Raw genomic sequence first — 18001 nt, 5'->3', positions numbered from 1 at the left:
CTGTGAAGCAATGGCTTTTGTATCTCAAGTTGAACCCAAGAATTTGAAGGAAGCTCTCAAGGACAGTAACTCGATTTTAGCTATGCAAGAGGAACTGAATCAGTTTGCTCTTAATGAGGTCTGGACTTTTGTTCCTAGAATACCTGAGATGAATGTTATTGGAAAAAAATGGGTATTTAGAAACAAATGGATGAGCATGGAGTGATCACCAGAAACAAGGCTAGGCTTGTAGCTAAAGGGTACAATCAAGAAGAAGGAATAGACTATGATGAGACATATGCACCAGTGGCTCGGTTAGAAGCTGTTAGATTGCTGCTTGCCTTTTCCTGCATCAAAGGGTTCAAGCTATTCCAAATGGACGTGAAGAGTGCCTTTCTAAATGGCTATATAAATGAAGAGGTATTTGTTCACAACCACCAGGTTTTGAAGACCATCAACATCCAGAATATGTGTTCAAACTCCAAAAGGCTCTCTATGGACTCAAGCAAGCTCCTAGGCAATGGTATGAGAGGCTAAGTGATTTTCTCACCTCACAAGGCTATGACAGAGGCACATCAGATAAGACCTTGTTCATTAAGAAGAAAGGAGATGACTCAATTCTAGTCCAAGTATATGTGGATGACATCATTTTTGGATCAAACAATGGAGAATTGTGTGAAGCTTTCGTGAAGTCATGAAGAGTGAGTTTGAAATGTCAATGATGGGTGAGTTGAACTATTTTCTAGGCTTGCAGGTCAAACAACTCAAGGATGGCATTTTCCTAAGTCAAGCCAAGTATTGCAAGGATCTGCTGAAGAAATTTGAAATGGACAAGTGTAAACCAATCAGTACACCCTTCTCAACAAGTTGTCATTTGGATCATGATGAAGCTGGAATTTCTGTTGATGAAACCAAATACAGAGGACTAATAGGATCACTGCTGTATCTTACTGCCAGCAGGCCAGATATAATGTTTGCAGTGTGCATGTGTGCAAGGTTTCAGTCTGCTCCTAAAGAATCACACTACAATGCTGTCAAAAGGATTTTGAAGTATTTGCAAGGAACTAAAGAAGTTGGCTTGTGGTATCCAGGTAACATTTCATTAAGCTTAACTGGGTATTCTGATTCAGATTTTGCAGGTTGCAAAATTGATAGGAAGAGCACAAGTGGAACCTGTCATTTGCTTGGATCAAGCTTGATCTCATGGCAATGCAAAAAGCAGGCTTGTGTAGCTCTTTCCACTGCTGAAGCAGAATACATTGCAGCAGGGAGTTGCTGTGCTCAAACTATATGGCTAAGACAACAATTGAATGATTTTGGTATCTTACTTAACCATATACCTCTGCTGTGTGATAATACAAGTGCAATCAACTTAACCAAAAATCCTGTCATGCATTCAAGAACCAAACACATTGAAATAAGGCATCATTTTCTAAGAGAACACATATCTAATGGAACATGTGATATTAAGTTCATTGGTACTGATTTACAACTTGCTGATTTGTTCACAAAACCATTAGCCAAAGATAGGTTTAATTTTCTGCTTAATGAATTGGGTATTTTAAATGTAAATTGTACCTAGCAGTGAAAAATTAAATCTGTTTATTCGCAATTAAATGTGTTTATTTTCTGCACTGATACACATTGATGACTAGGAAAGAGAAATTCTGATCTTTGACTGCTTTACTGACTTAGTGGGCATTAACCTCTGTACCTTTGACGGTTTTGGTCATGGTTATGTAACCGATTTGATGGTTTGGGTGCTCAATAAGAATTTGAGTGTATGCATCGTGACCCTAAAGATTTGGTGCTTATTTTCAAAGATACTCTGCACAAAATTCAGAAGCATAAAATCTTCATGCATATCTTCTCATAACTGCCATATCAATCCATTTATTCTGCTATAAATCTGTGTGAATACTTGCTACCCACATTGGCCATTCTCTTTCCATTCTCACCATTTGAAATCAAGAAAAGAATTCAGGTTACCATGGCTTCGTCTTCAAGACAAAAACAGAAAGGCAAGGGAAAGCAAACCACTTCTCAAGGTGTGTTAGAAGGATGGTTCGCTGGAAATGAAGAAGGCATCAATGCCTACATTCATGAAACAAGCAGGAAGCAGATCAACATACCCAAGGTGCTGGATTTCAACTGGCTGAAATCTGAAAAATTGGTAGAAACAAGGGCTGTGTTGAAGCACCAGAAACTGAAAAAGATGCTGGAATTAACGGGTAATGTCTATCCTGACTTGGTTAAGGTGTTTTATACTAACCTCACATTGGATGGGAAGAATGTTGTCTCTTATGTGAAAGGGACAAAGATGAAGATCACGAGTGAGGTGTGGAATTCTGTGGCTGGAATAAAATATGCTGGACTGAAAGTAGGGAAAGGGAACACCAGTGGAATTTCAGAATTCAACAAGCTGCAATATTACAAAAGTTGCATGAGGAATCCTACAGAAAGCATAAACAGATTCCATGCAGGGCATTTGAACCTCACTCCACGTCTAGTTGCATACATCATAGCTTGGCAACTGATTCCAAGAGGAAAAAACCATGCTGTCCTACATGAAGAGGATCTTATCCTCCTATATTGCATCATGAACCAGATTAAGGTAAACTGGGTGTTCATTGTCAACGAACACATGCTCAAGTCAAAAAGGTTGGCTGATTACAGGTTTCCCTATGCTATTCTTGTTTCCAAATTAATTGATTACTTTGGTATTGATGTTACAAATGAGAGAAATGACCCTATCAAAGCTGTATGTGAGATTGATACTTCAACTCTCACCAAAATGGGTTTCCACAAGATTGAAAACAAGTGGGTGGTCCTCAAGGAGAAGGACACTCAAGCAGAACATGAAGATGAGGATGAAGCTATTCCTATGGATGATGACTCTCCTGCTGCCCAATCTGAACATGAGGAAGTTGCTGCAAATGCCATAGTTACCTATCAAAGTCCAGAATACCGTGGAGAACCAATGTCTATGTTTGAGAGGCAAGTGCTGTACCGTCTTGATGTCATGTCTGCAGAACAAAGGGCACACTTTGAGGCTACTCATGCAAGGTTCCAACACCTTGATAATCAGATTGAAGGAGTTCAGGCACAACTTGCAGAGCTTTACTACAAGGATTAACAGTCTTCTAAATTTTAATGCTTTCATTATCTGTTTTCAAGTTTCTGTAATGTTGAACAATTTGGTTTTTTTGTTTCTGAACTATTATGATTATGGTTTCTGCTTTATAACCCTTTATTGCCTATGCTTATATGCTGTTTGATGAATCCAAAGGGGGAGAAAAATAGCTCACCATGCTAGGTGATGCTAGCTGTAACAGGGAGTTAATTCTGCACCTTTAAATCAATTCATATGCTATGCAATACTGCTGCTTTTTCTGGTTTAAAATCTGGTGCAGTGCAGGTGCTATTTTGGTTTAAAATCTGGTGCAGTACAAGTGCTTAAAGCAACAATGCTATGAGGTTAGCTATGGGGTTTTGTCTCCATCAAACAGGGGGAGATTGTTGAAGATGGTTGCTGCCCCTTCAAGATTGTGTTTGATGAAGACTTATATGTAGTGTTTGATGAAGACATTTATGTACTTTCCATGTATTTGTGCTTTGCCTTAAGTATGTCTTAGTTAGTGCTTAGAGGTTGTCTAAGAGTAGCTTTTTGCTGAGTAACTCACCTCATAACCACTGGCCATCTGATAAGAACAAGCATAAGTTTTCTAAAACTGTTTTTCACATGTTTTACACAAAAACACGTTTTACTGCATAAAAATAAATCTGTTCTTTTCTAAATAAACAGATTCATTTTTTCACTGATGCCTTGGCTAAAGTCTTGTAAAAATTTGATTTTGTGCATCAGGTATTTTGACTAAGTCTTCTTCTTTTCAAAACGACTGAGTTTTAAATTGTTAAACTTTCTCTGTTTTCGTTTTGAAAAATAAATCTGTTCATCTGTAAATGAATAGATTCTTTTTGCCTCTGGTGCCATGTCATGCTTAAACGTTTTTCAGTTTTATCTCAGCACCAGAATGGTTGACTAAGTCTCCTCACTTAACAGATTCTCTAACTGCTTTTGAAAATAAATCTGTTCATTTTATTTTCAATCTGTTCATTTTATAACAGCTTTAACTGTTTTTCAAAATTCTGTTAGAAGCTGGCTGTCTATAAAAAGCAAACTTGTTTCTGAGTTAAATATCGATTCAAACAGATCATACATCTGAAAAAAACAAGTTTTAACAGCAGAGAGTTAAGTGTTTTCAAGGATTAGCATTTGTTCTTCAAAGATTTCAAAAATCAAAAAGTGCTTGTTCTTGGTTTGGTTCCAAAAGCTTGGTGTGAGGTGCAGCTACTGTTCTAGCAATCTTGCCTACTGGTTTAAGGCTGATCTTTGTTACCTCAATCAGGTGTAGTCGTTTCATTTCTTATTACTTGTAAAAGTTTGGTTGAATCCTCTTCTTGATAGGTGTTCTTGGAAAGTGGATGTGTGTGTATGAGTGCTGAAATAGGTTTTTTTCAGCAAGAGTACCTAAGTTCTTGTAGGTTTCAAGAACAGTGGGAAGTGTACTTGATTGTACTGTGTGTTAGTGAATTCCACCTGTTGTTGGTGAAGACTGGATGTAGCTCAGGTTGAGTGAACCAGTATAATTGTTTGTGTTCATTCTCTCCCTCACTCTGCAATTTCGTTTCTGCATAATTGATAAAACAGCAAAGAAATAAATCTGTTCAATTGTAAATAAATCTGTTCTTTCTGGGCACTGTGCATACTGTTCTTGATTTCTGAAAAAGCTGTTGTAATCAGATAAGAACATACATAATCTGCTAATACCATTGGAACAGATTGACTGTGATAGGCTGATCAAGAAACTGTCAATATCATTAATTGAACCTTAGACAATTGCTTAAAATTGAAGCTTGCTGTTTTGTGATTAAGTGTTCTTAATTTCTGGAAAATTGCTTAACATCAAGAAGAACATTCATAGTCTGTTAAAAGCCACTGAAACAGCTTGTTTGCAAAGATCACTCAATTAATTAGCATGCTATCAATTGAACCTTAATCACTTGCTTGAAATTGAAGCTTGCAGTTTCTGTGTTTCACTGTTTTTCAAATCTGATATTTGAGTGTGTGCTGCTGGAAATTCTCACTGCATAATCTTGTGATTAATCTTGCTGAATTAAAAGCTTTTCAAACAAAAACAGTGCTGAAATAAATCTGTTCATTCTTACATAAATCGATTTATTTTCTGTAAAACTGGGTTAAACACTGTTTCTGCGAAGAAGTTTTAAAAGGTCAATTCACCCCCTCTTGAACTTTGGCACTATTAAACCCAACACATGTTGCGCCCGATTATTTCTCAGGCCCTGGCGCAACTCCTCATTTACACGGTGGAGCTCGTCATTCCTCTCATGCGAGGCGGCGAGATCCGCCTGCATGCGTTCCTGTTCCAGCTTCGACTCAGCCATATCCTGCTGCAGCCCCCTCATTATCTCCAGGACCTGTTGCATGGATAGTTCTGCTGGGGCTGCGCGTGCTGTACCTCGTCTGGTGGGGGCCATTGTCACTCCAACCTCCTTCAACGTTATTGTAACTTGGTAGATTTTCTCGAACTTGTGGTGGGACTGATGTTTTATATCGGCCCCACGGTGGGCGCCAAATGTTCCGTCCGGTTGACCGGGGCGTCTTCGTGCGCGACCTCAACCGTCAGCTAGGGACTCCTTCCCACGGGTTACCTGTGGATTCCTGCAAAAAGAGGACAAAAGGGCGCCCTAGCGGCCGTTTGCACTCCGACGCTCAAGTTAGCCAGCAAGAAACACCAAAACTGGGCACCTCCGTATCTGAGCACCGCGTATGGCACTCTGAAGGTGGTAAAAGAACTGTGTTGTGTGTATGTTTTCTCCCTCAGGCAAAGATCTTTTCCCAGTCCTTTGTGCGTAACCTAAAGGCACGAGCAAGCAACTAGAGAGTTCTGGTAAATTTGCCAAAAGTTCGAACCCCGTTCCCAACATTCTTCGCGCTATTTAAACTACCCAAGCATTTAAAGCGCCTTAAAGCGCTTTTAATCACAAACGTAACGCACTCATTAAAGCGTTTAATTAGAAAACGTAGCGCATTTAAGACGTTGAAACGCTTGGGAGCCATCATAGTACTTGAACGCTCGAAACGGAAACTGTATTGAATGACTTGATTACCTGGCACCTGACTAAAGGGTGTTTCTATTATGACCTGGCTGTCGAACACGTGGAGGACCTCACGACACCTTGACCCCATCAGGGGGCGTTTCTGCCCAGCTGGGGACGTTTCTACGTGTGGGTCCTCCTGCCTGGGAGTGCTACTGCGCAAGGGGTGACTTCTTGGGTGCCAACTCATGCCCCCAATTATCTAGTCACTTACTTTGAGAGCGTATCTGCCTTCCTCTCGTACCCTGCACCTGGCTACCCTGGGCGTGACCTTCCTCTTGAGTCGTATCTGTCCCAAAGGCGTCTCTGGGGCGGCAGGGGTACTTCTCGAGTCAGGCTGCCCTACACTGGTGTTGTTGCTATGGCCTTGAAGCCACCTTTCTCTCCTCTTTATTACTGTTCCCTGGTTATCCAGGGTCTGGGGCCTTCCCACGGCGTCGCCCCCTCCATGGTCTTTCCTACCCATGGGTATCGGGGAGCAGCGCCGTGGCCTCCTTGCCCTGGTGCCAATCCATCTTGGCGACACCCAGTTGGGCGGCGCCCTATCTCGGCGATGCCCTGCTAGGCGACGCCTTACCTGGGCGACGCCTTACCCTGGCGACGCTTTACGTTGACTTTGACCTTCACGTTGACTTTGACCTGGACTTTGTCAACGCCCGGGTACGGGACGGTACAGAAATGTTCATGCAATGTTTCTAAAGTCTTAGCTACCCCAAAATGTCCCATAAGCCCACCCTCATGAGCCTCTCTAACAAGAGATTGTCTTATGAATCCTTGGGGAACACAAAGCCTTTTTCCTTTGAAAAGAAAACCATTATGTAAGAAAAAGTCTTCGTGACCTCCCTTGGAACACTCTTGATAGATTAGAGAGAAATCTAAGTCATCATGATAAAGTTCCTTTATGTGATCAAATCCTAAATATTGAACATTCAAAACATTTAACAAGGTATATCTTCTTGAAAGAGCATCGGCAACCACATTAATTTTACCTTGTTTATGTTTGATCACATAAGGAAATTACTCAATAAACTCCACCCACTTAGCAAGTCTCTTATTAAGCTTCCTTTGGCTTTTCAAATATTTAAGGGACTCATGATCACTATGGATCACAAATTCCTCTGGAAAAAGATAGTGTTGCCAATTTTGCAAAGCTCTAACAAGAGCATAAAGTTCTTTATCATAAGTGGAGTAATTGAGATGACTCCCTTTGAGTTTCTCACTAAAATAAGCTATGGGGTGTCCTTCTTGAAGGAGAACGGCTCCAATGCCTATATTAGAGGCATCACACTCTATTTCAAATGTCTTAGCAAAGTTAGGAAGGGCTAAAATGGGGGCTTTAGTTAATTTATCCTTCAAAGTTTGAAAAGCGTTTTCTTGCTCTTGTCCCACTTAAAAACCACATCCTTCTTTACTATGGCATTTAAAGGTGCGACAATTGTACTAAAGTCTTTCACAAACCGCCTATAAAAACTAGCAAGTCCATGAAAACTTCGTACTTCATTGACATTGGTGGGTGTAGGCCAATGTTGAATTGCTGCAACTTTTATTTGATCTACATGCACCCCTTTATGACTTACCACAAACCCTAGGAAGTCTATATGATCTAATGCAAAGAAACATTTAGCATGATTAGCATACAATTTCTCCTTCCTAAGGGTTTCTAATACTTGTCTAACATGTGACTCATGATCTTCTAAAGACAAGCTATATATAAGAATATCATCAAAGTAAACCACAACAAACGTGCCAAGGAATGCTCTTAATATATGATGCATGAGTCGCATGAAGGTACTAGGAGCATTAGTCAAGCCAAAAGGCATGACCAATCACTCATATAAACCAAATTTGGTCTTAAAAGCGGGTTTTCCATTCATCACCATGTTTAATTCGAATTTGATTGTAACCACTCTTAAGATCAATTTTGGAAAATATTTTAGACCCATGTAATTCATCCAACAAGTCATCTAACCTAGGAATGGGATGCCTATATTTGATGTAATGTTATTTATAGCGCGACAATCCGTACACATCCTCCATGTCCCATCTTTTTTTGGGACAAGTATGACAGGCATAGCACATGGGCTCATGCTATCTTGTACCCACCCCTTAGCTAATAAATCCTCAACTTGTGTTTGAATTTCTTTGGTCTCTTGGGGATTGGTCCTATATGCAGGGCGATTTGGTAAAGAAACCCCGGGCATGAAGTCTATTTGGTGTTCAATCCCTCTTAGAGGTGGTAAACCTTTAGGAGGATCTTGAAACACATCTTCATATTCCTTTACCAAATGGTCCAAACATGTAGGACTATCCTTAGCCGACTCACAGTCAATAGGTCTAGGAATAGCTAAAAAAATAGGCTTGTGAGTAACTATTACCTTTTTGACTTGTTGGGTAGATATGAGAAGGCTTCTCTTGGAACTTTGTTTATCATTTTCTTTCTCTCTCTTTTCTCTCATTTTGACTTGGTCCTCATGCACTTCGTTTGGAGAGAGAGACTTAAGAATGACTTTGTGCCCATGGAAGTTAAAAGAAATTTTGTTGGTAAAGCCATCATGAAATTTTTTTCTGTCAAATTGCCATGGCCTACCTAAAAGTATATGAGTAGCTTCCATTGGAACAACATCACACAAGACCTCATCTTTATATTTGCCAATGGAAAATGTAATGAGGACTTGCTTGTTCACCACTAACTCACCCACCTCACTCAACCATTGTAACTTGTAGGGCTTGGCATGAGAGATGGTAGGCAATCCAAGTTTGTCTACCACTCTTGTGCTTGCCACATTAGCACAACTCCCCTCATCCACAATTAAAGAGCATACCCTATCATTAATAAGACACCTTGAATGAAAAATATTTTCTCTTTGAGTTTCATCAAAAGGTTTCAAAACTTGTCCAAGCATGCGTCTTATTACAAATAGGTCACCCTCATGTGGGCTTTCACTCTCACTCTCACTTGGGGATCTAGAAGGTGAGGAATGTCTAGAAGATTCGGACTCATGCTCACTACCATCTACCCCATCATGCATATACATAGCTCGTTTAGAAGGGCAATTAGAAGCAATATGTCCATAGCTTAAGCATTTAAAACACTTCTTACTAGACGATTTAGGTGGTGATTTAGGCCTAGAATTGGAAGTGGAAGGCTTAGACTCTCTAGGTTTGAAAGTAGAGTCCTTAGAAGGGATATTTGAAAAAGAGTTATTTTTATTTTTCCAAGAAGAGTGGTAGTAGTTAATCCTTAGAAGAATTTTTGAAAGCATTTTTCCTTGCAAGTTGATTTTCAATTTTACTAGCAAGGTGCACCACATTTTCCAAAGAAGAATATTCTTGTAACTCTACCACGTCTTGAATGTCTCTTCGAAGGCCACTCACAAACCTAGCTATCTTAGCTTCCTCACTCTCATCCATAGTAATTCGAATTAAAAGCGTGTCTAGTTGTTTAAAGTAATCATCCACACTTAGCGTGCCTTGATGAAACCGTTGGAGTTTCAACATTAGGTCTTTCCTAAAGTATGGGGGTACGAATCTAGCGCGTAAACATGCTTTCAAATCGTTCCAAGAGACCACGGGCGGCCTCTTGTGTAGGTCAATGTCCATGAGATATTGATGCTACTGAAGATGGATGAAGCCTCTTCTCTACCTAGTGTTAGTGTGTGTTTGATGTAGAAAAATAGCTAGTTTGTTGTAATGTTTGTAATAGGTTTAGATGATCTTGTATGTAGGCTTGTATTTGTGTAAGGTTGCCTTTTGCTACATGATCTATCCTAGATGCCTAACCAAGCCTAGATCAAGCACATGATGTGGTTAAATGGTTTTTGAGAAGTTTTTTAAAGTGCTCTTAAAAGTTTTAAATCAGTACACAAATAAATCTGTTTTATGGAGAAAGAATCGGTTTATTTCTTCTTTGTTAAAAGGCTTTTCTAAAATTATGATAAAACACCACAGGTAAAGCTTAGTTAGTTATTTCAGTTAAAGCTGAGCTGGCCTATTTGCTATCATTTAATCTGTTTCACTATGAAAGAATCGGTTTGCTCTTTGGTCAGTTGAAAGGTTTTTCACAAGTTAGTTAGGGCACCAAAGGTACAACTCAGACAGTTACTTTAGTTAGCTGAGTTGGCGATTTTCACAAAATAAATCTGTTAAGTTCAAAAATGAATCTGTTGTTTTCATAACTGCTTTTCAACTGTTTTTTGAAAAGAAGTTAGAAACTGTTTTCTATATACAGAAAAGTCTCTCTCACATGAAAAGGAGCTGAGAAATTACGTTTTTGACAGAGATCAAACATTTTCCATGTGAGAAGAAAGGATCAAAAGATTTTTGAAAGGTTTTCCAAAGAGATTTTCAAGTGTGCTTGTTCTAGAAAACCTTTGATCTTAGTGAAGGTGTTGGTGCAGTTCTGCAGCAAATTGAACTACTGGTTTTGAGTTCTTTCATCTTCTTTTCAGGTGTAATCTTTCCTTTATTCTGGTTTGTAAAGGTGTAAGTGTTAGTCACTCCTTGATAGGGTTTCTTGGAGTGCAAGGTGTGCTGAAATAGGGTTTTTCAGCATTGATTGTGTTGTTCTTGTAGTGTTCAAGAACTGGTGTGTTTGTAAGTAATTGGTACTGTTTTTAGTGGATTCCACCTTGGGGTAAGGTGAGACTGGACGTAGCTCTGTATGAGTGAACCAGTATAAAAACTTGTGTGCCTTTTCTTCTCATTCCTGCACTCATTTCTGGTTTTGCTTAATTCTGTCAAGAACTAAATCTGTTCTTTTGAAATTGAATCTGTTAATTCTGGGTTTAAGTAAGAACTGTTCTTCCTGATTTGTTAAAGCTTTCTAATCACAAACAAGGCAGTTGTATATGATGGTTTAAGTGATCTGTGAACAAACAGTCTATTCATTAAAATCTGAGAAAGAATCATTCTCCTTAGAACCTTGTGTTGAGTAAATTTGTTTGATCTCTAAGCATAGCTGTATCCTTGATCCTCATAATATTCAGCTGATCTGACTCTGTTATAATCCTCTGTTGATCACAATTTTATATTGAACAAATTCAAATTGTGCTAGACTGCTCTGAAGAATCAATCTGTTTCATGCAAAAACAATCTGTTCTTTTTGCCTCTGGTATACTGAAAATTGTGTGTTCTTGCGAAAATTTTATAAGCTCAATTCACTCCTCCCCTCTTGAACTTAGACACTAATAGACCCAACAGATGCCACCATTGCATGGCATAGTCCAAAAATTCTAAAGAAGCTAATCTAACCCTATGCTCATCTCTAACCCCATTTACATTAAAAATTTGGTCAACCTTAGCCTCCCATCCTAAGTATACATTGGGATCACTTTCACTACTAAAACTAGGAAGTTTTACATTAGGAGAACAAGGGCTAGCCACATGTTGGCGCCTCTCTTCATGGTGATGATGCCTTGACCGTGCATTGTCTTCATAAAAACCATGAGAAGAATGTGAATGTCTTGAAGAATGCCGAAGAGGAGGATGAGGTCTTCTCTCCCTATTTTGATGGATTTCTTCACGGTTTAACTCCAAACTTTGGAGCCTTGCCTCCATTTGTCTTATCACCTCAAGATAGTGAGCATTGGATTGCTTGACATTCTTTAAGTCTTCAAAAAGGGCTGCCTTTTGTGGTGAGCAAGGTTTGGAGGATTCTCCACTAGAAAAATGAGCCATGAGCAAAAGATACAAAAAACAGAAACAAACAGTGAAAGAAACTTGTTAGAATAATAAAGTGAGATATAGGTTGCTGGAAAATGCCAAAGAAAGTACTCAAGCCACTCCAAGAAAGTATTCTGTCCTCAACCAAGCCTTTCTTGTGGAATGGAGGAGCTTCAAATGAAACAATGTCACAGCAAACCAACTTACTTAAGAACAAGTCTTCCACAAAACTTTTAGAGAACAAAAAGACAAACAAGAAAAGGTATAAACAAGAAAAGCTAAACCAAAAACAGAAAGCAATGTATGACAAACTGGAAAAGAATATGAATGAAAGACAAGCAAGAAAATAAGGAACTCAATGAATAAAGAAGGCACACCAAAAGAGTCCTAAAGAAAAGTGCTAGAGTAGATTGAAGAAAACAGAAAACAGCTACTGGAAAAAAAAAATTTTAAATGCAAACTGTGCTATGTTTACAGATTTAACTGGAATGATTGAAAGCGAACTGGAATGTGAAAAATTAACCACAGAAACTTCAATGTCTTAACTCAATAATGGCACTGGAATGAGGTAAAAAAAGTAAGCCAATTGAGAGAAATAAATTTTTCAAAATTGCTGCCCAATTACCGTATTCTTTTCGGCAGTATTGTACACTTTCCGTATTTTATTTATCATTTTTTGTGTACTTGGAATTTTTGAGTAATTATTTTTTCTATGCTTTTGTAACACTTTGAAGAATGTAAATCCAAATTTTCACAAATTTCCAGTGAGCCAATTAATTGCAGTAAATTGAAAACAGTAGCACGTTTGTAAGAAAACAGAGTATCCTATTTAGGAATGAAAAAAAAAAGTATGATGAACTAGCAAAGACATAATGGAATTTGTGTAAAGGAACTTGTATAGAATGAAGATACAAGCATGAACTCAGATCTAAAAATGAAAATGCACAAAGGATCAAGCAATAAACTCAAAAAACAGAAAGTAAACCAAAGCAAGAAACAATCAAAGCAATAAAAGTACTACAAGAAGTAATGACAATTATGGAATAACATGACTAAGACAAAACTTGACATGATTACAAAATTAAAAGACATATCACAAGATATAACAACAAGTGAAAGGAAGCTTAAGGTCAGCTCTAGGAAGGAGAGTGCCATTCCAAAAGAGCAGCCATACTCATATGAAAAATGAGTGCCATAATCCTTTTCACAAACACTTGGTGTAACACAAGAAAAACAACAAGAAAACTCAAAATAAATCCTAAAACAGAATGGTAAACAACTTGAATTAAAGAGCTCTTGAAAGTAAAGTGCAATACAACTCAAAATTTAAGCAACAACAAGCCTAGACTCTAGATACCACATGATGTGAATGCAATAACAAGAATACATGATTCTTTGACATTCTTAGGAGCAACTTGAGTTGGTCATGAAATGACACTTTACTTAGAATTGGATCTATGTTCTAATTCAAGAACTCACCAAGACTTTGCACCAAACCAAAGCTCATATGGAAGTCCATATATTGTCAAATGGAATCAACAACAAAGAATGAAGAACAGAATTAAAACAACCGAACAGAAATGGAAAGGAATGATACTGCACTGAACATAAAAGGAAACTAAGCTAGAAAACACAACTTTAATCGGTGAAAATGAAAGGAAACACTAAGCATTAAACATCTGTCGAATGGAATTGAAAGGAATGAAAGAAAGAAGACTTATGGAGTGAAGCTTGCTGGATTTGAGACTTGGAAAAGCAATCACGCCACTTGGAGCCTTGTTCCAAGATAAGTGAAGGAATGCCGCCACTTGAAGCTCACCATTGGCACACAAGATAAGGCAAAGGAAGAAGAAGACACAAGACTCACAATTTCTCTCTAAATTTGAGTATAGTCTCTTTACTTCTAAATTCCAAATCTGCATTGTACAAGGGCAGCACCTTTATTTATAGCCTATAAGGTGCTGAAATGCAAAGCCAAATGTGCCTCAAATGAGACTCAAATTCGGCGCCAACTAGTGCATGAAGGAAGTGTGACTTTCCTTCCTAGTTTGGCACCTCCTAACTCCTATCTACACTCCCCCTAACATCCCTTACTACTTACACACCTATTTATTACATCCGCACCCCTACTCTACAAAAGAAATAAGAAGAGCCATCTTTTGATACTCTTGTCCCAAAGCTCTTGCCATGCTCCTAGTGATTCGTTGGGCTTGGGCCCCTTGTTGGGCTTGGGCTTCATGGGCTTGAGCATCCTCTACTTGGTTTCCATCACATACCTTTCTTTATTATAGTCTTTGTTGCGATTCTTCTTCAAGAATTTGCCGAACTTTTTGGACAACAAACTAAGAGTTTCTCCTTCACTCTCATCACTTGAAACTTGATTGTTCTTGTGCTTGGCAGTTTTCAAGGCAATGTTTCTTACATGCTTTTCTTCACTCTCTTGAATGTTGAGTCTATTCATCTCCAACTCATGCTCCCTGAGCTTTCCAAACAAGGAGGCTGTAGTCAAAGATGTCAATTCCCTTGATTCTGAGATAGCCGTGACTTTAGGTTGTCAAGATCTATCAAGACATTTGTGAATCTTGATATTCAACTCTTCTTTGTCAAAGACCTTTCCAAGACTCATGTGATGATTGACAATATGAGTGAACCGCTTTTTCACATCCGCAATTGATTCTCCCTTGAGCATTCTAAACATCTCATACTCTTGAATTAAAGCATGTTTCCTTGCCCTTTTTACATCGTTCCTTCCTTCATGAGTTACCTCTAGAGTATCCCACATCTCCTTAGAAGATCTGCATTGAGAGACCCTGCAAAAATCATCAGAATTTAAGGCAGAGGTGATAATACTTTTTGCAATACAATCAAACTTTGTTATTTTGTTTTCTGCATCAGTCCATTGCGACCAAGGCTTTTCAATAGAAACATCATCCTTTTCAAGTGTAGGAATAAAAGGGCCATTTTCAAATGCATCCCATATTCCTTTATCAAGAGATTCAACAAAGATCTTCATATGTACCTTCCAAAGTTGGTAATTCAAACCACAAAACAAATGTGGTATGTTTATTGATGCACCCTCCCCAAAGGGTAATTTTTCAGCAATAAGAAAAAGATTTTTAGGATCAAACTTGAGAGTATTTTTCAAGTACCAAGCTCTTGATGCAAATTGTTAGAATATATGAACTTAAACAAGAGAGGGGTGAATTGTTTATGAAAGATTTTCGCAAACTTTGAAGGTATAATGAAGTTCAAAGCAGAATCACATATATAGAAATCCAGAAAGCAATCAATTAAAAATGTATATGTTGATTAACAAAAAATCAACTTGTTGTTTTTGCGATTCAACCGGTTGTTTATATCAGCAAAATTAAAAACAACATAAAAGAAGAATTTAAATGAGTTTAGGGTAAGAGAAAAGTACACAAGCTATTTATACTGGTTCACTTTTATCCCAAGAGCTACATCTAGTCCCCATAAATCACTGGGTATCTACTATGTAATCAAAATCCAAATTACAAACACACCCCCAAAGAAGTGACCTTGAACACCTCAAGACACACTTCATTTGGCACACAAACACTACAAAAATCAGAACAACCTCTAATTCTGCACTTACACAACAGTGTTCAGAAATACAATAGATTTAGAAAGCATTACACCCAAAGAAGACCAAATCAAAAGATTACAACAATCCTATTCCATTGCTTTGAGAAAACCCAAAAGCTTGAATGCAAATCTTGAAAACTCAAATCTATTTTCACACTTTCACAAATGTCTCAAAACTTTTATCAAACTTTAAGAAAGTCAACCAAGTCAAACAGTTTCAAACGCTTTTAAAAAAACCTCAAAGTGATAAACAACTGATTGAAATGACAAAGCAACAGGTTGTTTTTCCACTTCTTTATAAAACAATCTTTTTCAAAAATGTTTTGATTCCAAACTGTTTTAGATTCAAACAAAGAGTGGATTACACAATATTCTACACAAAACCCATCCACACACACAACAACTCCAGCCTTCCATCAAACACCATGGATTTGGAGACATCAAAGCTTTAAGATCATCCTTGATCAACATAAACTTCGTGTGAGTGAGTGTGAATTTAAGAGATTTTGAATTGGGTTTCTTCCACTTATGAGAGGTTTTTTTAGTACAACGGTGGCAATGATATTTAAATCTAAGAATTATATTTGTGAATTATGATTTATGGTTGCTATTTTTTTTTATTGATAATGAAGATCAGGAGGGATATTTTTATTATGAAGCTAGTCAGACATCCATATGTTGTTCGTTTGAATGAGGCATGTGGTATGGTATCAAATATCAAGTTTTACAACTCTTTTCTAGAAAGTAATATAAAATCAGAATGATAGAAATTTCCTTTCATTATTAGCTTGGAGGGAGGAACAATATTGGAAAATCATTTCAGAATTTGTCGTGGTTACTAGTACACTTTGTCCCCTGAAATGTTATAAAAAAAGGTGCAGAATGTCTAAATACTTTTTATCATAAGTGTTTTAATGTTTACCTCTTGTTTGTTGTGAACAATCAATACTCAACTCTTTCCTCTTTGATATATGCATGCGGGTTCATCTTGTGCATATCATAAACAGAGAACATGCAAAAGTTGAATATAGCTCATAATCTAATGTATTGCAACTTAGGGAGAAACTTATAGATATTGCTTTTTTTTGACACTTGGAGATAATCAATGTCTTTGGAAATACAAGTTTACCATTAAGTTATAAGTATCTTTGATTATCTAAAGAAACATTTGCAAGAGTAATAAGTGCTAAATTTAATGATGTTGAATTTGGTGCTTTTGATCCACCAATGCAAGTCATTATTAGGCTACCAGCAGGTCACTTTCTTTTGCCAATAATTATGATTTAACTATTCTGATTCAATTTGAATACATTTATTATCTTTTACGGGATATGTTTCACATACCTATATTTGATGATTGGAATGTTGGTGATGAAAGTTCTACATATGTGTTCTCTTCTAGTGATGGGGAAGATAGTGATGGTAAGTTTTTCTCACTCAAGTAAATGATATTGATTTTCCTTTTGTTTCTTCATCAAATAATTATGTTGTAACAGTGATTACTCATAGGTTTGTAACCCTTGGGAGGGGACATAAGAAACCTAGGTAATTATGTATAAACTTATGTAAATGGTTGATTTGGATAGCCTTATTTTTCAATCTAAATATTTCATATATTGAAACTACATTTCTATAACATGACATGATTTCTAGAATTAGGCATGATCTTTTAAAGAATTTTCTGTTAATGCTTGTTAGGGATTCAATTCTCTTCTTTAATTGAAGTTCTTTGTTAATTTGCTTAATTCTAATTAATATTTTGTTCGCTTAGTTCAAGAGATAGAAGATACACATATCTAGAGTAGATGCTTGGGTTAAGCCTTAAAGACTTTTATTGATGAAATTTTCATACTCAAAATCTTTTCTGTTTTCACAAGTTATATAGGTCTTAGTTTCTGATTTTTTTAAAAACATTTGCTTAGTTTTCTTTTTTTCTTTTTGTTCAATAATGCGAAAATTCTAAGTGTGGGAGTGTGATATCTCTCATTTTTCTCATATTTTTTTATATTAATTGCATCTACTTGAGGTTTATTTGGTTCTTATTTTCAATTTTTTGGTTAGATTTATATTTTCTACAAGAAATTAGAAATTTTACAAAAAAGTACTGAAAAACTGTCTTTTAGAACTTAAATATTGCATAGACCGTCTAACAACTATTTGTGGTCTTTTCTAGGACATTTTTGAATGTTCTTTGACATGAGGAGCTTCAATGAAGACACTTATACTGTGGGGATTGGAAAAAGTTGAGTCTAAAGAGTTTAAATATGAAAAATGAAGCATTAAATGGTCAAAGGTCACTGAGACCGTCAACGAAAAATCAAAAAGATGCTAGGACAATTAACGTTGGAAGTTTAGATTAGTTTTGTCGCAATTTTAGTTCGAACTAATGCCCACCCAATTGTAAAGCTTCGAAACTACATAAATACAGTGTAAATGTAGAAGTTGAACATCGTTAATCATCTTAGTTTTTACATTTTAGTTTTTAGAATTGTTAGTTTTTACCGTGGTTTTAGTTCATTTTAGACTAATCAAATTATTTTTCTCATGTTCTTCAATTTAACTTTTTTTTCATTTT

At 37.1% G+C, this 18001-nt stretch overlaps 1 protein-coding gene across 1 annotated transcript; it reads right to left on the bottom strand.

Annotated features, from left to right (window-relative positions):
- Nucleotides 1-14374: 14374 nt before the first annotated feature.
- LOC137839418 (uncharacterized) lies at nt 14375-14833 on the bottom strand. The gene has a single exon (XM_068648534.1). The coding sequence runs from the start codon at nt 14831-14833 to the stop codon at nt 14375-14377; it is 459 nt and encodes a 152-aa protein (XP_068504635.1).
- Nucleotides 14834-18001: the final 3168 nt, after the last annotated feature.

The sequence above is a fragment of the Phaseolus vulgaris genome, chromosome 3, assembly GCF_000499845.2.
Source record: "Phaseolus vulgaris cultivar G19833 chromosome 3, P. vulgaris v2.0, whole genome shotgun sequence".
In the NCBI taxonomy this organism is placed as follows: Eukaryota; Viridiplantae; Streptophyta; class Magnoliopsida; order Fabales; family Fabaceae; genus Phaseolus; species Phaseolus vulgaris.
Note: the sequence above shows the minus strand (reverse complement) of the source record. Positions and strands in the feature narration are given on the sequence as shown.

What these genes read in the sequence shown, in the direction of transcription:
- LOC137839418 (XM_068648534.1), bottom strand. Translation starts at nt 14,833, where the DNA reads ATGAAGATCTTTGTTGAATCTCTTGATAAAGGAATATGGGATGCATTT.